This window comes from Athene cunicularia, assembly GCF_003259725.1.
Source record: "Athene cunicularia isolate RWA chromosome 2 unlocalized genomic scaffold, athCun1 chr2_part1, whole genome shotgun sequence".
NCBI classification, from domain to species: Eukaryota; Metazoa; Chordata; class Aves; order Strigiformes; family Strigidae; genus Athene; species Athene cunicularia.
Window position 1 is genome coordinate 47791797 of NW_020799095.1, and position 22475 is coordinate 47814271.

The window sequence follows — 22475 nt, forward strand, 5'->3', positions numbered from 1 at the left end:
ACTACTCAAAGTTAAAACTGAGTGCTTGTGCGTGCGTGTGCGTGTTTTTCCAAAGCTAGGAAAGGCTGGAACTGAAGTTTTGCCAGTGTCTGCTCTGACTAGGGCTAACTGCACTAACTGGGGCAAAACAAGTGAAAACTCCTTCCAGGAAGAGTCAAAAATAGCAGCACTTACTGCTTCACTACTAACAAACTGGTTACACCTTTGCTTTGCCACTGTAACTACCTCCGAATTTCACCACCTCTGAAGGATTCATCTGCTATTCTTTCTCCTCTCCTAGCCTATCTTCTCTAGTTTTGACTTTCTTTTGCACCTCGCTCTCCCCTGCCCTGGCCTTTATTTCTTCCTCAGAGATAATGTATCTGGAGTCTCCCCATTTTACTCCTCCAAGAAAGGAGTCTGTGGCATTTCTTAGTCCACTTACCTGCCCTGAAGTACTTCTGCCCTTTCTGGAAAAGTGTATGGAAAAAAAATTCCGCACCCTTTTGTAACATTCAGATATGCTTGTTAGCCAGGATAAGGGAATTGTCTGTATTACCACATCATCTCACACTTATTTAACCCAGGTGCTGCTCAGAGGATACAAGCAGGAAGCCTGCATTGCCTACGGTTAGGTAACCAGTAGGAAGCTTTGGAAAAAGAGGGAAGGATTTAGAGTACATCATACACCTACAGTAGACACCACAGGCATCTATATGCAATGCCCTCCCTTTACAAGTGACAACTTGTTCAATTAGGGAACAGGAATAAATACCAGTTTGAAAGTGACGGATCTGTTTGCTTGGGGCTCCTCCACAATTTTCTGCAAATTAGCTGCAACTGAAATCACACACAAAGAAAATGCGCAAATATTAGGACAGGCTAGAGAAAAACATCCCAGACTCATTAGGCCCCTCTATTACTCAGAAAACTTCACTTTTTAAAATAACAAACAAGTTTAGGTCTCAATTAGACACAATCCATTTAAATCTAAAGCTTTAAACTGTGAAAATGCTATCATTTGTTACTATGTTTCTTTTTCAGAGGTAGTTGCTTTTCCCCTGGATGTGGTGGGATTAATAGTAATAAACTGTCCAATCACACATGAAAATCCAGTTAATTTTGTACTAGCAGACTTTTCAGATGTTGCAGCTTGTGTACAAGGAACAGTTTGGTTTACTGTAGTCAAGATAGATAGGCAGCTCTGACAGTTTTAAGTCTCACCTGCTGCACAGGACACATACATTTAGCACTGTTGCTAGAGGTAACTGTTCCCTTAGCCGTTGATCCCCATATAACATGTGCTGCTGCCTTAGTGGATGTGCAATTTACACTTCCTTCCCTAGGCCTATTTAAAACAAAAAAGCCTGTCTGATTCCAGACCCAGACCTCTCTTGTACAGGACCTGTGAGCAATACAGGCTTGTGCAGCAATTTGGCAATGCATATATGTCAGATAATGATTTAGCTAATGCATTGATTAGCTTTCATTTGGCATTACAAGGAACTTTTGCTTCATGTTTTCAACTAGATCAAATTCTTGTGGACTGAGGGTTGCCTAAATGTACTGGCACAGAGCTGTCACCAGAATTAACAGAAGTTTTGTAGAGCCACTGGTGTAGAGAACCAAGGCCACAGCAAACTCTCCTAGTACCACTAATCAGGTCATTTTAAACATGCAAAAGATAACTGAAATGGTTAGACTAAGAAACGTAATACATAATTACCTATTACTAGATCTCTGCCATCAACAAGACCTGCTGAAATGAGTTCTTGAGACACACCATCAGCAGTATCTGTTGGGGAGAAACCCAAGAGCCAGTCACCACATAAGAGAAATTGTACAACTGATAAAGACATCACACAGGAACTTAAAGGAGCTTGTTCAAAGCAAACAGCAAAAGCATTGTTTACACAAAGCAGATATCAGGGTGCAGTAAGACAGCTCTGTACTCTGCTGTCAAACTCAGAGTTGGAACTTATCGCAGGGCTGCACTTTGGTCATATTCATAAAGAGTTTTACAAGAAGGCCTTCTCCACAGCCAGTGCTTCAAGCCCAACCGTAAGCCCTTCCAGAAGGCATTGTGGACACACACACTCATACAGGGTTTCCATACGCACAACTGGACAACACCAAACACAAAATTTCTCCTTCACCAAAACCACATTCACGCACTGGAATTTCCCACCAGCTCACCTCTCCCTGGGGTAAATTCAAATCGAATATCATTGAGCTCTTTTTTTGAATTCCTGCAGAAAGAAGAGAATTTTATGTAGAAGGGACCATTTCATTGCACTGATAGGTGCCCAAAAGAAAGTGCTGTAATTGAATAATTAGTCTGTGGAGAGAAGTGAAGTCATTGCACCCTTCCCACTCAAAGGGAAAACTAATCACTTGGGTGTGCATCTGGAAGCAGGACTCTCAACCTGACAGCCTGAGTGGGCTGAAAACCAGGATAAGCAAGTGCCACCTCTCTGATATAAGGCCACCTTGTGCCACTGTCTCATCAACTCACATCTGTCAGATGCACACACATTATGCAACTGTCCAGGACTGACCGGGAGGTGATACTCAGAAGTCCCAGTTTAGTGCCTATCAAGAATGAAGATGCCTACAGAGATGAGAGGCAGGTTCCTTAAAGGAGAAACATCAGTACATGTAACGACAATAGAATGTGTTTACAATCCTTTTTCTGCCTATTTCTAGGGACACAGACCAGAATCCACACCTTGAATTGGGTAAAAACTCTTCACTCTCAGAACTGGTTGAAGTCTGAAGTTGTGCCTGGATAGTCAGATGGTCTAGCACAAGCCCAGAACCTCTAGATCCTTGATGCCCTTTAGAGAACCCAGCTAATTCCTTCCTTCCCACCTGCTGAGAGTTTAGGAATATTTATACAAATATCAAAACCTCTTTCAACCCACAGATTTTGCCAAACTGAAGTAGTGGATGAGATGAACTGCTTTTCTGGCTCGTGGTTTCAGAAGAATGGATGAAATTCAAGCTGATAAAGAACACATAATGACCATCCTTTCAATTTAGAGGTAGATGGCAAGATGCACTATAGAAGTCTTCCAGTGTCTGTCTCTCTACAAAGGCTCACTTTGACAGAACAGGTTGGTTTCATGTCCTTACCTTAACCTTAGTACAAGGCTGATGGGGACTTTCGTATCTTCCTGTACCGGAGCTGTAGCAGGGGCAGGTGGGGCCTGCAATAGGATTACATCATCTTAAAGCAGATTAACACTTCCTTTCTCTGGTTTTAAAACTAGAGATAACCTTGATCAACTATCAACACAAATAAAAGTTTAACTCATCATTGGAATCATGACAGTACAGTGTAAAAGGCAATAGACTAATGAAACAGAAGAACTTTATGCTTAAATAGTAACCTAAAAGGTTCTCTCTGCAATTGTTTTGAAAAGAGTAAAAGCTACACAACTTTGAGAAATTTCAAAATAGCAGAGGACTTCAGAAGATGCTCTTCATCAAAACTTAAGGGTTTGGGGCATTCATGGCCGCTTCAAGATCTCCTGTGTTTTAATCCCTGCCCCAAATATGTGATTTACAAACCTGATATCATTATGAAGAGTACTTAGGAAATAGTTTAACTGGCAGATTAGCATATACTCTCAGCTACTTTTTTGTGAAATCAAAGGATTTCAGAGCATCTAGATGTAATTTCATAGCTGTCTGTTTTCACTTCTGAATTACTTCGAGTAATTATTGGAACCTGTAATCAAACCATTTTATATTCGTAAGCAACAGATTTCCAGTAGGAAAGATCCAGGAGGTGTCCATTTTTATAGCACTTGGATACTTCCAGTAAAGGGCTAACTGTTAATCAATCTCCACCAAAATCCCCAAACGAAACAGAAGGGTCAGTCAACTCTTTCACTGCACAAGTCTTCTGTACTGCACAGGCTGAGACAGGGATTTTAAACCTGGAGTAACAAGACAGACACAACACTAGGCTGGTAATTTAAGCCTAGAAGTCCTGACAAACTGTTCTCATCTAGATCACCTGCTTTTTCAAGAGAAAAAAAACCCACCCTTTAAGATTAGTATTTTACTCCATCTGTTGGTGCTCTCCTGCCAGCAATGCAGCTCAGAGCTTCTAATCACTATCTTGTTTCTGTTGAAGCTGAAAGCTTTACCAGGTCAGTGAAAACAAACAAGGGTTCACAGAGAAGCCCAGAGGTCTGCAAAACAGTAACCAATGAACTACAAGAACCAGAGGAGAGCTATAAAGAATAACACACTGACACAAAGAGCTATAAAGAAGAACGCACTGACAGAAAGGTATGAAGTTCACCTTAGGACAAGCTACCAACAAATAAGCTATTGGGCACTAGTAGCAGGAAGCAAGATACTCTGCTAGTGCAAATCAAAACACTTCCACTAAGACCAACACTGCTACTTCATTTTACCAAACTGAGAGTCCTGGCCTTCACCGCTGCTGCTGTTTCAACTGCTGCATAAAATTCAGGGATTAAACACTGGACCTTTTTCAAGAGATTTGAAGAGGGTTGATTTAAGTATTAAAGCTACTTTTAATGTAGCCAAGAATATGTCAGACCCCAACTCCACTATTTTTGTTTAATGACTAATGCACTGTCTTTAACAGTTTTGCAAACAGAAACATGAGCTGACTGCAGTGAAGCTATATACATATCTTTCTACGTTCTTAAAAATAATGAAACATTTCTAGGAAGGAGTAAGTCTAGGATGTATTTTTCTGACCAACACTGCCAAGTTTCATCCCCTTGAGTCTGCCAAAGGGTGATGGTAGCATGGTCCCCTCCAACAGTGACAGTCTCTCCCCACCAACAAACACAAACATTAGTGTCCTTTATAAAAGAGGTGCTATCATGCAGAAGTCTGGCACACTCTGCAGTGCTTTACTCCAGCAAACCACAAGACATGTTCCAAATGTCTCTGTGATTATTTGGGTTGGCCATTTTTCTCTCTTTAACACAAGTCAGAGCTCTTTCCTGACTTTGCTATGCCTGCCTATCTGACTTATATCCTACACTTTGGGGTGATGTAGCTAAGAATTAAGACACAAACTTGTCAAGCTTTCACATTCTCTCTACTGCCCCTCAAAGGTCCATTCTCTCCTCTCTGCTTGCCATGGAAGTGTTTCAAAGCACCACAAGGTTCAGAGCTTTACAAAGATGGAGTTTCTTCTCAATTTTTGACAGCTACAAGGACTGTTTTAACCTAAGCCTCCTGTCTCTCTTCTGAAGTCTGGAGAACTTGCACATTCTAGTTTCTTCCTCTCACTTTTCTCTCCCCTCTTATCCCATAGATGCTAATGATGCCCAGACACACAACCAGAGACTGTGATGCACCTTAAATACCAGGAACAAGCAACTGACACTGAAATGAGACTCTCCTTTTTTCTTACCTTTAACCTTGCCTCAAGCCAGAGTCCACTTACTAAACAGCATAAAAAGCCACTGATCACCCACAGAATAAGAATGAAAAACTGCTGCACCCACACTGACTGTATTCCTTTTGCAAGCCACGAGGCCAGCTGTCACTTCTGCATAAGCAGCAGCACTAAATCAACTGTAGACAAGCAACTTTCACAGATTCAGATCATCTTAGGATGTCTGGATGAACAGCTAAGTGCAAAGCTGAGAGCTGGTATGAAGGGCTTCTGATCTTACCTGTGCTGCTGCTGGGGCTGCTGGAGGAGCCTGACTAGGTGGAGGTACAGCAGTTTGAGGTTGTGCAGGTACTTGCCCTGCAGCATGAGGTAGTTGAGTAGGTGCCTGTGCTGGAGCATTGAGTGAAGGACCTGGAGGCTCAGCTGATGGGAACAGCTGCAAGCAAAAAAGGGTATTTTAATGAGAAAAGGAACTTAAGACTTCTGAGTCAAGCACCAGCTTTCCAAAAAATACTTGTTTGCCACATAAAACACTTAGAGAAATTCAATGCCATGGGCATTCCCAGGCCTCCAGAACACTAACACTGACCCCAAGCTGGTGTTCAAGGGGTTTAATGCATCCTTACCCCCAGGAACCCTCTTCTGCCCTGGCATTTTTAAGTTTTACTTACCAGTAGAGAAACATAAAAAACCGAGACAGCAGCATGACTGTGGATCTTGGACAAAAATTACACTCTGTAGTTAGCAAGGCTGGATGAACACAGATCACATCCTAACTTGGACAAGAGCACCCTATCCTTTAGCTTCTCCCCTTCTCCGAACCCGAATCCTACTTATATTTCCAAGTAACCATGCTGTCACAGCAGAGCAATGCTGCTTTGACTTGTAGTTCCTTTCAGGGAACATGGTCTGGCAAAGCATTAGGATAACTATCCATTAGTAAAACAAATGTCAGTCAGAGCAATCTGAGTATTCAATTGAAGAGTGAATTCAGAGCTTAAATTCTTCCAAACACACAAGACAAACTGTTTAGGATTGGATTTACTAAAGTTAGTCCCTTGCAAAAAAAAAAAAAAAAAAAAAAAAAAAAAAAAAAAAAAAAAAAAAAAAATCACAAGCAATTAATTTGAGGGTGGGGGAAGAGCGCTAAATGAAAGCTTAACCTTTTTTACCTCTTGCATTATTCAGAACAGAGAAACTGATTTTGTCACGGTAGACAAAGAACTGTAAGTTTGATGCCATTTCTTCAGTGTGCCCGTCAACTTACTCCACTAACTTGTAGGAAATATAAATCACATTGAATACTGAAAACCTGGGCAGATGACCTCCAAAACCCAATATTTATTAAAGGATGGGTAAATTCATCCCAAAGGGATTCTGGTTTTCAGATTTTCCTTTGAATTTAGAGTTTATGTCAAATTACTGTGCCAGAACTATAGTCTTTCTTAAGATATCCTTTTATAATCAATCCTTACAAACATACAAAGGAAGAACAGGACAGTCTAACCTAAGACAAGTTTCTAGGAGACAGCTCTGTTTATCTTTCCACACAGGTAGGGAAAAGAGAAAGACATAACACAGACTCTAGAAGATAAGCAGTCTCTATCACTGAAAGATAAGATATACTAATATTCCTAATGTAAGAAACACAGGACAGAACTGAAGGCAGATTATAAATTGCAAATGAAGTTTTGCTTGCTATCAAATACTACTCCAGATTTATTTCACAGTTCTGGGCATAGGTTCCAAACCAGTGGATTAGACTATGCAAACCAGACATTTTAGAGTTGTGTTTTGTTGTGGGTTTTTGTTTTTGTTTTTGTTTTTGTTTTTCTAAAGGAGGAACTTGGAACACCATTCTTCTGCTTAGATTATTCTTGTGACCAATTCATTATCTTACAACATACAGACTTTTGCTGGAGCAAGTAAAGTTGAAAAGATACACACCAAAACTTACCTCTGGAAGACCTCTTGGCATTACACAGCCAATGATTCCTTTTACAGGGAGGCTTTTAAGCAGAGCTCAGCTAGATAGTAGCTTCTACTTCACATAATATTGTTTTCAAAGGCTAATAAAAACATGTTCCTTGAAACAACAGCAATAACTAGGAGTCATCATTTTGGAAAGCCATTTTCAATTAGAACTTACATCAGAATTCTGTACAGGTTCTTTCACTCTGGGAGACTGAAAAACAGAGAAAAAGCTGTCATTGCCCAGTCAAAAGTGAAACTTCTTGACTAGAAGGACTTGTCAGAACCATAATGAACATATGAAATTACATAATTGCTATCAAATTACATATATGTATTAAGACACATAATAAAAGGGACACGACACAGTTCGTTGACAACCTAATCACAGCATACCACCCAGAAACATGCAGCCATGTTTTAGAACTTGCAGTTGATATTTACACAGTGGCATACAACACCCTAAACTGCTATCATTGTTAACCATCTGCAAAATCCAGTAGTATTGAAGATCACTCAGATTATACCAAGTTATTTGTGCACCAAGATGGCAAAATCCATTTTAAGATACCCAAGTCTTGCAGACAAGATAAGCCACACAATCAGCCTTGCAGAATTCTGCTGGGAAACAAATCCCCTTCATATACTTAGGGAACCAGTTTGCAAACAAGCTTGCTTAAACCATATAAAATGGAGGGGCAGGGAGGGAAAATCAGCCTTATTTATGCTGCTTTATAGAAAGAAATCTCTCGCCTGCTCTCCTTGCCCTTGGACTCTGCATTACGCTATGCTCTCCATGACAGAATGCAGAAAACTGACAGCTGTACACAAGTCCAGCAGTGAAACAGAGAGATCAGTGGAATGGAGGGGAAAGTGCAGTCAAAGCAATGCAACCAGCCCTTGCTTATCAGTAAAACAAAGATAACATTCATTAGCTATTTCACATGAGCAGGAAGGAATTGCCAAGTACTCCCAGAAAGCCCTGTAACTAAGAGAGCCTGCAGCTTTGACTTCTAAAAGGCCCAGTTACCAGACTGATAGGATGGCTTAGTCCATACTAGGACTAATAGATGTTCCTTCTCCATACAATGGTCTAAAAGACAGGTTATGATTAAGACAGCACAAGTTTGACAGAAGAACATAAGTCTCACCATGCCATTATCTTAACTTGAGACAGTTTATGCACTATCCAATGCCACTAACTTAACCAATGCAGATCAGAGCAGCTTCTAACCTATGACCTAAAGGCCTCTCATGACAAAAAGTAAAAGCTCTTATTCTCAGAACAGCCAAGTTGCAAAAAGCCCTCTGGACAGGAGAAGAAGGAACAGTTCCTTCATAATGACTCTGCGTTGACAGTGCCAGGAAGAAGGTCATGCAGCTGGAAAGGTAAAGCCTGAAATCCATCTCAATATGCTGAGCCTTCACTTGACAGTTACCGGGCAAGATGAAGAACGTGGCATTGTTCCCAAAGATAAACAGCCATGCTCCACATCTGCTGGTCACAGCTGCAGCGCTGTTTTCAGGGACAAAGCTCATATCCAAGAATACTCGTATGCCTCAAGGAATAACTCAGAAGAAGCTTGTCTTAAAGATCATAGTGTGCTAGACACTGTACAGACAAGTATGGAAACACTGGCCCTGCCCCTCAGCTAACAACTAACCCAAAAAGCGATAAACAGAAGTAAACTAAGGAAAAACATGAACAAATGGAAACAGGTCAAACATTAAAAGACATTTACTTAATTAAGGTACACATAGGATGATTTTGAGGATGTATTGAAATATATTCTAACTTATTTTTGCTTGTGTAATCAGAGATGATGTGAGTAACCAGCGAGATGTGACCACACGGCATGCCACTGCACAGAATTATTAATGGAAGGTGTATGATTTAAGACCCTACATAGCACAATTGCTTTAATTTGAATTCAAGGTTTAAATACAGAGAGGAAAGAAGTTCAGTAACTCTTTATAGCCAAAAGGTAACACTGAGTCAGCAAGTCACCTTATTAGATGAATTGAGCAGATATTTCTGGCTCTATTTATTATAAACATTTGTCTACTTTCAGGTGCAGTCTTAGCAAGAGATTTGTACATATCAAATTCGCTCTATTTTTTCTGTAAAGTGGAGACAAGCAAACCCCCCCCCCCCCTTTTCATTTATGTAGATGCTTTTATGCAGGTCAATACTTAAATATTTTAGCAAATGAAGTCAATCTGCAAGGCATCCTTTTACTTTAAGACTGACAGCAATAAAATACATGTACAGATGGAATCAGAGAATCACAGAATGGTTTAGGTTGGAAAGGACCTTTAAAAATCATCTACACCACCACAGCAATGGGCAGAAATAAAAGGTGACACTTAGTAAACCTAAGTTATTGTATCCTATAACTTAGTTGGAATTGCAGAGTTGATTACAGACAGGTGGAATTTATACCCTATGTGTGAAATATGGCCAAAAACACAGGATAAACAGTAGACCTTAACACCATCACTTTATCTGTGCCAAACTCTGGCAGTTTGGATACAAGTCTTAAGACTGCTTGAGAAGCGATCAAATGCAAGAGATTCACAGGCATTCCTATCCTTTCATCTTCAGGCAGAAGAAAATGACTCAAAAGAGGTGTAGAGGAAAGACACTCAGGGCAGGACTCAAGTACCTAGGCAGACATGTAATGAGGTCTATGATGCCATGGTGCCCTTACTGACTCCCAGAAAGGTACAGGTCTCAAAGTTCTGTGTTATATCTGCATAGAGTGCCTCCAAAATGGCAATATACATCCACATTTAGGTAACTGAATTGAGACCAAGTGCTCCAACACCCATCCTAAAGGTTTCTTCAACAGAAGACCTAGAAGCAAAGGCCAAGCAAAGCCCAAATTAGAGCGATCAGAACAGACAGCAGTACAAGGAAATATGCCAAAGCTCAAAAAAAAAAAAAAAAAAGAAAAACTGGCTTGAAAAGGAGCTTGTAAACATGTGTGTCAATCTGCTCTTTTCTGCATAAGAGGAATGGAACAAGTAAGTACTGTTCAAAACACAGTAAACAGTGTTAAGTCCTAGCACACTGAGCTTAGAGACAAGATAGAACAACTTCTAAGTCATCTCTGAAATAGAGTTAGGGTCTTTTACAGTATTGCCTCCTAAAATTTGATTATATTTTAACCTACAAAAGGAATTTGGAAAATTCAGCTCATAAAGCACCAAGAATTTCAGTAGTGGCCACCTGGTACAAGAGATCCCCCTTGACCATGTAATACGAAGCTGGATATAGTAAGCTCTTTAAAAAGTCACAATAGTTGTTGCCACAAAGAATGGAACTACTGTATCAACAGTGATCTTTGAAAACCCAAGCATTTCAAAGGATGCTAAAAAGGTGCAAAATCTTGCATTTAATATCTAAGTGTCTATATAGAACACCATAGAAGACCAATCAAAGAGAAAGGAGAAAAGTTGAAGTTGTAAAGGAATAAATGCTTCTACCCAATAACGCTTTTTCCTTTCATATTGAAAAACTTCCTCTAAAAATCCTTCACTGTCTCACTAGTTCAATCACAGAACTATGAAAATGCCTATTCTGCTTCAAGCTACCTGCTGTTGTGAGAAGCAAACAGGCAAGCCATTACAGTCAAAACTGGCACTGCCGACTACTGGAGGAAGACAGTCTGTAAATTTATTGTAATCTTTTAGTTGATCATTATGCATTACTCCTCTGCATTTCTGGAGGTTACTCTGGGTTTGGGGTTTTCTGTGTATGTGTTGGGAGAAAGTAAAGTATTGTGTTAAGTGCTAGACCAATCACTCCTTGTGACTTCAGGGATGCTGTAACCTTTTCTACTAGGACTAGTGGATTTCAGTGTAACTGAGGGGACAGAACCAGGCCCTGTGTGTTTCAGTTATCAGCCGTAAGCACAGGCCCTACTGATTTCAGCTCCATCCTGGAGGGGGCAGTAGGACAAAATGTCTCCTGACACTTCCAGAAGAAAGTATTTCAGTCAGCATCCGTAAAAACAGAGAGAATATCCTAGCTCAAGTGAATGTGTATGCTGAGCTGGGAGCAGATCATCTGAATTCATGTTCCCAATTATGCTCAACATTCCTTAATGAGGTTAGCTGTGCCCCAGAATGATGACAGAAGAGATCAATACAATTTCTTCAACCTTCAGTCTGCTTTCTCTGGTTCAGCTGCAGACTCAAGGGAAGGAATTATAACTTACTGTGTATCACGCTTAAAACAAGGCCACATGCTTCCCAGGGATATTTAAACACACCACAGTTAGAAAACAAAACAGAGACAGTAGAGCTATTGGAGTTTGAGGACCCACCCTGAGCTGTGAAATTGCTGCTCTGCCTTCCTCACTTTCTTCGTCTAGTTCATCATCACTCCATTCCCAGCCACCATCTTCAGTCTTATGAAGACGTCCACTGGAACCTGGGACTCTCCGGACCTGCTCAGCACAAAGACAGAGAACTGATATGTAAAGCAGTTTCTACAGCTGATCTTTTTTTAGGAGAAATACCACAAGAGCATCTTCAGGTTCCATCACCTGTCAGGGTGCTTGAGTGTTTTATTGAAATGTCTATCTCTTTATCTAGAAAATGCTGTACTACAGCAATCATCATTCAAAATGTGAACACAAGCATAAAACACTGGTATGACTGTAACAGCAAGGGCCTGGGACATCTTCAGTACCTTCTTGGATCTTTCAGTGATTGTTGGTGCTCTCTGCAACATCTTCTCTTGCAAAAATTCTTTATTCTGCAAAAGAAAAAAAATATACCAAACACTTGGATTGCTGAAAATGCCCTTTAATTCCTTTTGTGTCTCTGATAAAGAAACTGTTAAGCTATTTCTAGCAGAAAGTGTTTTATATGTGTCACCCCCATTCCCCCAAAGGTATTAACCATTTTCTTCTTTTGGATTACAGTATATGACATTTCAGCCTAAATAGCTTTTCAGTTAGCAGTGGCACTTTCCCTATGCAAACTGATATGGAATTAACAATCGAGGAGCTGTATGCTATTCTGTCTGATTTACTGGGGAATGTACTTCTTATATTGCAGCACCTGATACCCTGCTGAAAACACTAGACATTCTTCCATTCACAGATACTACACCACCCTGATCCAGCCCCTTTGCTTTATCTTAACCCTAAATTTATGCTTGTCCAATTGCCAAAGGCAAACCTCAGATTTCAGACAAGCAGGGATGCAGGAACTCCTTTATGCTGGAGTAACAACATCAAGGAATTGGGGCAGCAGAATTTAAAGTGGCTGAAAAAATGTACAGCACATACGATGTTTAGAGAGGAAGTAAATGCAGTGATCACAACAGATTAAATACTGGGAAATTGCTGTGATGCTTTACTGTATTCAATTTCCTCTTCAAGCAAGATATTCTGGACTGGCTAACACGTGGGCTCCTGAACATATAATTTTGCAGCCTGCGGAGCCAAACTGCTGGCTGCAGGAGAAGCAGGCCAGGCAAGCATCCTGGCATTAGCACTGGGATCTGCAGGTGTATTTCACACCACCCGGGTGAGGCTAGATAGCTCTGCTGTCTCTGCCCATGAAGTGCTCCCAGAACTCCCCTGTGATGGCTTTTTGTACACAGGATGGAGAGCCTCAAGACACACACTGTCACTTCCTGAGAAGTGGCTCTCAGCATTCTCAAAAGGTATTTTTACATAACATAGCCTGTATTTAAATTTATGGTTCAATATAAACATATAGAAGTTGGACCCTTCTGTCCTCAAGTTACAGCTGCCAGTTTGGCAGTGGCTGATGTATGAAAGCAATTTAACACTGAGTGTTAACCAGCATACATTTTCACTTCAAATGCCGGTTTAAGTATCGCCTCATTTACAATAATGTTAATTTTCTATCACCACATATGCTAATATGTTACTCTGCAGCAGTTTAATGAAAGCATGAAGGAGATTTTACACACAATGAAGTATAACACGAATCAGAACTTGAATAACCAAATGGAGAAAGGTCAGCAATGTGTAAACTATCTTGTCACTTTGGACATCAAGTGTGTATCCAGTATAAAAATGCAGACTATTCAGTTGCCTAATATCCCATCATGAACAATGAAAACCTAGTTAATACTGTCAAGAGCCCAGACATCAATTAAACTTGCCCTAAAGCAAACTCCTACATTTCATAAACTGGATTACTCTCTAGACTTCCTTGGTTGCATTTGTTAAATTTCTGTCAACTTTAATAGAACATCCAGCTCCTGTACAGATACTTAGATGTGGCCACTACCATTTAAGCATCTTAATCTGGGAGCTGAAAATTACTTTAATTGGGTGATGCTGCTGTGCTATCCCAGGTATCAAAATATCTTTGACAGTTTAATCTGTGTTCTGCCATAAACCCCATGTATTTTAGTCACAAACATGCCACAGTAAAAGTAAACAAACAGAAAACATTTCCTCATTCCCATGGAAATATAAATTCTCCTTTGTATTATTTCTGTCTCTCTTCCTTAATAAGACCTTGCACACTGCATATGTACTAATCTCCGGGCAGTAATTACATAAATGCTCACTGGCAGTCTACTTCAAGTTTAGAAATGGGAGTTTCCTACTATTTTGTACCATGGGATCTTCACCTTCCCTAAAGCAACACAGGGTGAAATAGGTTTAGGTACCCCTCCACACAGTAGGCCTCATTCACTGCTTTGCATACACTGATTATAGAGCTTACTAAAATATAAGTTACATGTACTGCCACAGAGACTTTTATAGTTGGACAGGCAGCCAAAATGGCACCATTACAAGAGAAGAGAAAACCCCAAAAGCCACTGAAAGACATTTAAATGCTCAAGAATTTCTAGATAATTTCTCTTAATAGCAGCACATACAAGGAGGTACAAAAGAGGGACTTCATTCTGTTCATTCACAATGACCCATTCAACTCACTCAGCAATGCTGGCCCTAAGTGAAACAGCCCACTTTCATGCCAATAATGCTGTCACCATACCTATCATACTTCTGAACAGTCCTCTCCACAGCCTCTACACAGATCAGTTTAGGAATTGTTTCCTTACCTTCGCTTTCGTGAAAAATTTGTGCCTTAAGAGTTCTGCTGCTGTTGGTCTGTCAATAAAAACAGATGTAGAAAAGACAATTACAAATGCTTCCTTTCAACACAACGGTCTTCCAGGCTGTTGCAGTTTGTTGTAACGTGGCATCTCATAAGGGCATCGGCTTCTCCTGCACAATTCCCCTAAAAATCAGTCAATGTATTCCAAGTAAATTTTACACCAGTAGACTTTTAAACACTCAGTGTATTCTGACCAAAGCCTATTCTGTTCAAAAGCAGTGAATAAACTGGGGATGTGGGGGAGAAGTTGCTCCCATTTCAATGCTGAGCTTGAGTCTCTTCATGCCAGTCTGATAGGATCACAGAAACAATTTGCTCAAAATTGAAATGAAAGATCACCTACAGCAGGAGTGCAGTACTCGTCATGTGCAAGTAACAGTTATTTCAGACATACTTGATTATATGTGTCTAATTAGTTCTATTAAACACAGGTGGGATGATCAACCTTTGTCTAATAGAAAGGGAACAAGTACAAACTAGTTTCCCCCTTAAGTTAGATTTTAGAATAAATACTCAAAAGTAAGAGACATTACTTAGAAGTCTTCTAAAGGCTCAGGCCTACATGAGAGAGTAACAGCTTACAGCATTTCCCACACTGCAAACTGTTCTTAAATAGTAACAGAGTTTAATTAGTTACTTAATTAGGCATTCATCACAGGGTTTACTACACCTCAGACTGCTCTAACAAAAATCATCCACCTTATAGCAAGGGACCCCCCAAAATAATTAAAAAGCAATTGCACTAAATTATGCTCATTGAAAACCCATGCAATATGCATAAGTATCTGATTCTGCTAGTTGCTCTACATGGGCAGACCTGCTCCCATCGTCAGGATGATGACAGCGGCTGTTAGTGGTGCTTGAGAAGAAAGAAGGGGCATGCCATAATTCAAAGTGATTATGTTTAATTCTGATCAGCACACATTCTAACCTGCAGGGATAAGATATGCTTTAAAAGAGAGAAAAAAACATCATGCTGGGAAAAGACCCTTGCTATCAGCATTTATCAAGCGCTCTACCAGATTCATTAAGCACTTCAAGCTTGTTAGAAGAGAGAGATCCCATCTCACAATGCATGAGAAGCCTTTGCTCCTGGATCCGTCACAAGAGGGAACTAAAACATGTCTTCATTATTATTATTATTGTTTTATAAAGGGACTTTTTCCTTTCCAGAATTAGCTTACTAAGGAAAAAAGGAAAACTAAGAGGTATAAAAATTGATCTGTGGGAATGCTTGTTTCTTTACCTCTGCATTTTAAGGAACACTGCTTTTAATGCAGGATCCACACTCCTTTAAACAGCATCACAGACTGGCAAGTGCTATGACTGTTCTCCACAGAAATACATCTGAACCATCCTATGTGACAGGTTATGAGTTATAAAGTGTGTCATAGGCAACCAGACCCTTGTGCAGCTTTGAATGATGCAGTAACATAATGATACAGTGCTACCCTGGGAACCCCAATATATGCACCACTCCCTTGGTAATATTTCTAACATCTCCGAGTAGTCAAGCTACTGTTACAAGGAAGACTGAAAGTGTCATCAGGTCACTTAAGTAATCTGTATTGATGAAAACATGTGTTTTTCCCAATTTTTCCCCTCAAACCAAATATTACTTATAATTAAGCAAGTCAAAACTACACTGAAAGCCTTCTTTTGCACTGGCAAATTTTAAAAAGTTTATTTATGAAGCTTCACAAATAAACATGCATTACCTAATATGTAATTACTGATCTATGAACACAGAGCAGTTTTGACTGAGAACAAAACATGAACTGCAGTCACCTGCTAGAGGTGGCAAGGGGGAGAATGGCACTACCCACACAGTGGACTAGGATGCCCTCTCATTAACCCAAATGGAAGATGTGGGCCCCGGCCAGGCACGATGCCAGACATATCCTTAAAAATTAGGAAAGCCAAGAAAATTTGCTGTCACACAGCAAGATTACTGTGTTCATTGTGGCTGAAAGTTTGGAGAGCGGAGAGTGTACCAGCTTTAAAATATGTGGAATGCAGTGAGTTTTGTGGTTTTGTTTAGGTATTTTTCTAAATCTATTTTGGCATTACCCGTTCTTACCTTTTTTCAGGGTCTTTTTGTAGGCACGATGAAATCATCTTCCTAAAGGATTTCCCATACTTCTTCAGCATCTCCTTATCTTGCACACCAGTTTCCAAAGATGGGGGATCATTTTGTAGTGTCAGCATTAAAACCTGAAAGAATTATGTCTATTGGCAATGAGATTTTTCTTGGCCTTTGTTAAAGACAGATCTTGGAAACACTATTTTAGACAAGCATTTTCATCAAGCATCTGAGTCAACGAGGACTATTTCATTACAATGTCTCTCTGAAGGTAGCCTGGGCTCAGAGTGAAGTTTCTTACAATTTAGACTGTCTCCTCACATTCATGAGACAGTAAACACTCACCTATCTTTTCCTCAAGGTAATTACAGAGTCTCTCCTCTTCCCTCTGCTTCCCACATCCACTAACATCATAGAAACAATTATTTTTAAATTCTGACTGTCAGATGAGAGGTTCGAGACTCATACAAAAGGATCTAGAGTTACCTCTACCTCCTTTTCTTGGGAAGCCAGGATAATTTATACCCAACAATTTATGCTGCTGTTTTCTATCACAACTCCTGGCCCACAGTGCAGTCTGCAGGCCAAACACAAGGTTGGGATGTGCTTTCAGCCCTGTTTGTTGTGATTAAAGGTGTAAATATAGCAGAACTTCTACCAGCCTTCCTCATTTGAGATGAATAGTTGTGTAAGGCATTTGATTCAAAGGCTCTGTTTAGATCTCCCAGCAGGTGCTTCTCAGTTAGAAATCAAAGTAATGTAAAAGCAGAAGGGCAACATAAGAAAATACAAGGGTTCATTTCCATGTACCAATGCAACAGCAGGTGAAGACATTTCTCACACAAGCACCCAACAAGCCAAACTGATTATTTCCTTCACATCACTTGGATATTCTGAAGGAAAGGAAGAAAATTACTCATTTCCATTTTCACTTGTCACCTACATACAGATGAATCTCTATTTTTAGAAAAGGAAGCAGCACATAGCACATTTAAATAGCTTTCAACAACTACGCTGCTTAGGGCAGCAAGAACCCATCAATCTAGCTGAAATTATACAGTCTCTGACAGAATTCCCTGCTTTTATTCCCCCTTTCCTTGGAGGATCACTTAATGCATGGGTCATTATGCCATGTAACAAAATTAATCTGCAGTAAAATACTATTATATTCAATAAATAAAACACAGAATTACTCTTGCAGGTTGCACAAATGGAATCCATACCTAAAAGAATTGGGGAGACTCAATTCTATCTACTATATGACAAGACATGATACTAAATAGGCAATGTTTGTATGCAAAACTACAAGCCATGCATTCAACCACAATAAACAGAAGTACAGCTTGCAGAAGCTACACCAAAATGCTACCAATAATCACAGCACAGAAGGAAGTATCAATGAAAAGAGCAACAGCTAATGCAAAAACATTTCCCTGAACTCCTCACTGCTCTGTCACAAGCACTGGTATGACATTTCTAAACCACTCAGCTACTCACCAGTTCCTGCACAGAGATTACACAAATTTTTAAATTAATTCTGTTCCACAGAGTTAAACCAGTGCAAAGTCCTAGCATTTAAAGCAATACATGAAAGTGCCTGTTCTAATGAGTTCAGACCTACTGCATTCCCAAATGCTACTGTAACTGAGGGGTGGGTGGGGATGCACCCAGGTCCTAAAGAGGTGACGCCCACCTTGCATAGCACTCTAGCAGTTAAAAGGAAAGCTTGCCCCATGGTATGCCTAAAATTGAGAGACTTAGCACCCACAGGCCCCATATGCCAGGTGATTAGTCTAAGCATAAGATACAGGGTTACCGAAAGGGCTCTCCACCCCCTCCTGTTTGATCTGAGGAAGAACACATCCCAGCAGTAGAAGCAAAGTGGCCTTCAAGAGGGTAGGCCAAACGGGCTCAAATTTTCATGACTGAAACAGAGGCCCATCAGATCTCACAAAGGAGCTACGGAAAATGATCTCAAAACTCAGTAGTTCTCAATAGAGAGGGTCAATTCTGTTAACTTTATGATGTAGACTCCCTGAAAGAGTAGCACATTGGAAGTAGCTCCTGGTTCAAGAATCAGGAAATAAAGTTAGCCAAACTATAAGGTGATCTAAAGTTCAAGACATTTAAATAAGATTTTTGAAGTGTCAGTGTTTAAACAAGAACACTTCCTCCACCTCAAAATCAATAAAATATTAATGTCGCTGATATCACATCATTTCATTCTGATGTGGTGCTTTCCACTGGTTCAGTGATTGACAGGACTGTGTTGATGTTAAACAAAGACATTCTTTTGGATCACTGGTAACAGGATTTCTGAGAGGTAACAAGGAGGATTATCAGTGTGGGAGAAAGAATGGCTCGCCATCCCAGTGTCACTGGATGCCAGATAACATGTTCTGAATTATTATTTAAAGCCCTAAATACATCTGCTGTCTTCAGAAGCTTCAGGATTAAAATGCGCAGCACCTTCCTTAAATACGGCGACTCTGACGAGACTCAGGATCTAAATAAGAACTGTGAAGTTTCAGACAACGCTGATTAAGTGGCGTATTTTTAAAAGGTGACTTCAGATAAATCCAAGAACATTGTGATCCACAGGAGCATGTTGAGAGGACAAACTTTTCAACAAAGTATGCTGACCAAATTCTTGGAAACACCCACAGAACACACTGATCCTTTATCTTGCACAAGTATCTGGAGACCTGCTCACCTTCATTGGTGGGTATTTATGGTAAGGAGCTGCCCCTGTAGCCAGCTCAATAGCAGTGATCCCAAAGCTCCAGATGTCTGCCTTGAAATCGTATCCTCTGACCTGAAAAACATTAGAGGATGTTAGCACATGCCTCTTGCTATCCTACATCACAATTCCTTTCTTTAGCCTATTACACAGCCTTTTACCCTTTCCTTCCTCTCCCCTCAAATTTGGAAAGACTAGCACTGCAGTGTTAAAGAGATAGAAAGAACACTTTCTCCCTCCTCTCCCCTCAGCTCCTTACACCTTTGAAGAAGTGTTTTAGAAGTCACAGTCTGATGAAAATTACAGCGTGGACTGTGCAACTAGGACTGTTCTGCCATAAACCTCTCCATGTGTAGAACATAAAGAGGCACTAGGTTAACCTAGGCTACGACTGCTACACAAAGACACAGAGAATCATTAAACAGTACAATGAAACTCATAATAATAGATGGACTGCTATCCCCTTGGGACATATGCCTCACTACATTTTTAGTCAACCGCTTAATCAATGTGAATGCAAATATGCTTCATCCTGAAACTTCAGTACATACCACCTCAGTAAAAAGTCCCTCATTCCTGTCTGTAGACTAATATTTCCCTCCACTAATTAACAGTAGCTTCTGCACTTGACATTAAATACAGAATTGTTCAGGAAAATTTATAGCATTTACTTCCCCTCATGCACAGGAAAAAATATTTCATATGCCAAAGTGGTTACTTCCTCATTATCATTAGGTAATATTTTGGCACTTGCTTTCTCTGCTGCAGGGGAAAGACATTGTGTACTAACTTCAAGAGCAGCTATAAAAATGAAAGCATTTTGGCTGCTTAGAATGGTTAGTATTTCTTCTCTCTAGACTATGAAAAAAATGAGTATTAAATCAGAGCTAATAGGGATATTGTCTTCAGCTAACCTAACAAGCTTTAGTAAGTCACTTACTGTGATGAAGGCAGAAATTACCTTTAAGATGATCTTGAATTCTGGCAAACAGCAAAAAACACTCTTGTGCTATTTTTCATATAATCTATAGTGGAACTGAAACGTATTATAGCAACAGGGATTTATACCTTGTACTAATTTCTTCAACTCTGTAGGCATAATTTTCCTAAGCCTTAAAGGTCTGAAAGATTTCTTGAAACGCCTCGGTTTATGGATGCTGTGATTATGAACAGATTTCAAGTCATTTAACTAAACAAGCACAGGTATCTAATATAACTTAAAAGATGACAGTGCAGGAAGAAACATACTGTAAGGGTGGGGGTTTTTCCCCCCTCACACTCTTTTTAGGTTTTGAGAATAACTTTGGGATGTTTCCTAGCTTTCTTTCATCCAGTCTTGCAGCCCATCTATACACAGTAAAACTCCCCATTCCCCAACCAGGATTTTAGTTGTTTAGGGTGTTGGGTTTTTTTTAATTATATTATATAATCCTGCTTTCAAATGAAAGCTATTAAGTTCAAAGCTGTCTACAGCAGTACATCTTGACATCTGTCCAATACACATTAGTCACCACCCTGCAGTTATAAACTATCAACAATATTTATTTTTCTCATCAACTTTTTTTTTTGGCCATAAATCTGTCAAGTGAACATACATTAAAAGACAGTGCCAGGCTATCATGTATTAACATGCTAAAGGAACTTAACAATACTGGAGTAAACCAGATGGAATTGGTTCAGTAATATGTACATATTGAAGGCTAACCTACAGCAACCCCTTTGTCCTTTTTCCCGGGTTGCATATAGCGGCTCAGAGTGACACCTGCTGGAAGACAGCAAGATGATATAAATGGACACTGAAGGATTGCACATCAGCATCCAAAATAGTGCCTTATCTAATATTTGCAACGACATAGATGTGCACAGCTTTCACAGAAGTACTGAGCTCCCTAGAAAATCTGCCTCCATTGGAAACATATCTGTTGCATCAAGAACCCCTGCTTTGTCACTAAAACCTTCATTTCCCCTTTTTAGCACCCTTATCCTTAAAAGTCTTTTTCTTCCCTGTTCTGTAGATTGCAGCCACCCTAACTGCAATGAGCCTGGAGTAGCACCATTAGGTCCTGCCCAGCCTGCAGTGCTCTGTGCACCAGGACAGCACACAAAGGACAGAAAAAGCAAGGAACAACTCTGATCTGGTTTTGGAAACACCAAATATTCTATTTTTAAAACATAAGTACATGACAGGAAAGCAGTTCAGAAGCAAGTTCGCAAAGATGACTCCTGACTTGGGAAGTATGTCTTGTACTCTACAGTGTTAAGCTCGTACTCTGAAGAATTGAAGGAGTGCCATAACACATCAGCCCCTCAATGCCACCATGGGGTACCACAAAAAAGGCCAAACATTGAAAAAGCTTTTTATCAATAATATACTTAAGCTACCCCAAAGTTATCTCAATCCCTCAAGAAATTTTACATATAGAAAAAAATGCATTAACATTCTACCACTGGTTTAGCTGCATTTCATCATACATATATAATGAAACACAAATATATATGTCTTGTTCCAGGTTCCTCCTAATCTTAATATTTTATTGTGAACAGCAAGGAGAAAATTAACAAGGTGGGTTTACTTTAATAAAACAATGTTTTCCAAAAATATTTTTGTTTAAAAGATTTCTGGAAGAAAAAAGGAAGAATGGAAAAACATTTATAGTCAGTTATATTTCTGCTTAGCACATCTGTCAAAAATCAAACCATGAGTCCAGCCCTCTCTGTCAAACTGTTTTTAAGGGGATGAGGGATAATTTTCAGAATGCTTATGGCACTGAACATCAGTGCAATAGACAGCTACTGCAACTGTGGCATAATTTTGTTTGTGGATCTCGCTCACAAATGGGCATGGCTATTTTACATTAACAAAGTTTCCAGGTGGCCTTTATCAGAAGTCATGCAGACAAAGCTTCTGTAGTTTAGTCTAGAAGTAGTGGAGGACAAAAAGTGACTATCTCCACCCAAAAGGAAGTAGTATGACATCTTCTAGCTAGCCAAAAGAACAGAGATAGAAGGGGGAGAGGCAAGCATTCCCCAGCATTTACGTTTGGATACTCATAGCCAAGAAAAATTAAAAACCTGAATAAAGTCAGCTGCATGTTGTTTCACTGTAACTCCCCGCTCTGACACATTGCAATTAGCTATCCCAAATTCTCATGTTTGCAAATGCAGAAGAGCACATAACCAAGCTG

The 22475-nt window shown here is 39.9% G+C and overlaps 1 protein-coding gene across 1 annotated transcript in view; it reads right to left on the reverse strand.

The window, feature by feature from the left end:
- Positions 1 to 22475, reverse strand: part of OXSR1 (oxidative stress responsive kinase 1) — a 93372-nt gene that overhangs the window by 2781 nt on the left and 68116 nt on the right. Inside the window, exons 7-17 of the mRNA XM_026842097.1 lie at positions 19264 to 19365; positions 16548 to 16681; positions 14412 to 14460; positions 12045 to 12110; positions 11677 to 11799; positions 7524 to 7559; positions 5655 to 5810; positions 3115 to 3188; positions 2176 to 2228; positions 1706 to 1774; positions 755 to 819 (exon numbers count right to left, since the gene is read on the reverse strand). Coding sequence (XP_026697898.1) covers positions 755 to 819; positions 1706 to 1774; positions 2176 to 2228; positions 3115 to 3188; positions 5655 to 5810; positions 7524 to 7559; positions 11677 to 11799; positions 12045 to 12110; positions 14412 to 14460; positions 16548 to 16681; positions 19264 to 19365 — 927 coding nt within the window. The remainder of the gene's footprint in view (positions 1 to 754; positions 820 to 1705; positions 1775 to 2175; positions 2229 to 3114; positions 3189 to 5654; positions 5811 to 7523; positions 7560 to 11676; positions 11800 to 12044; positions 12111 to 14411; positions 14461 to 16547; positions 16682 to 19263; positions 19366 to 22475) is intronic.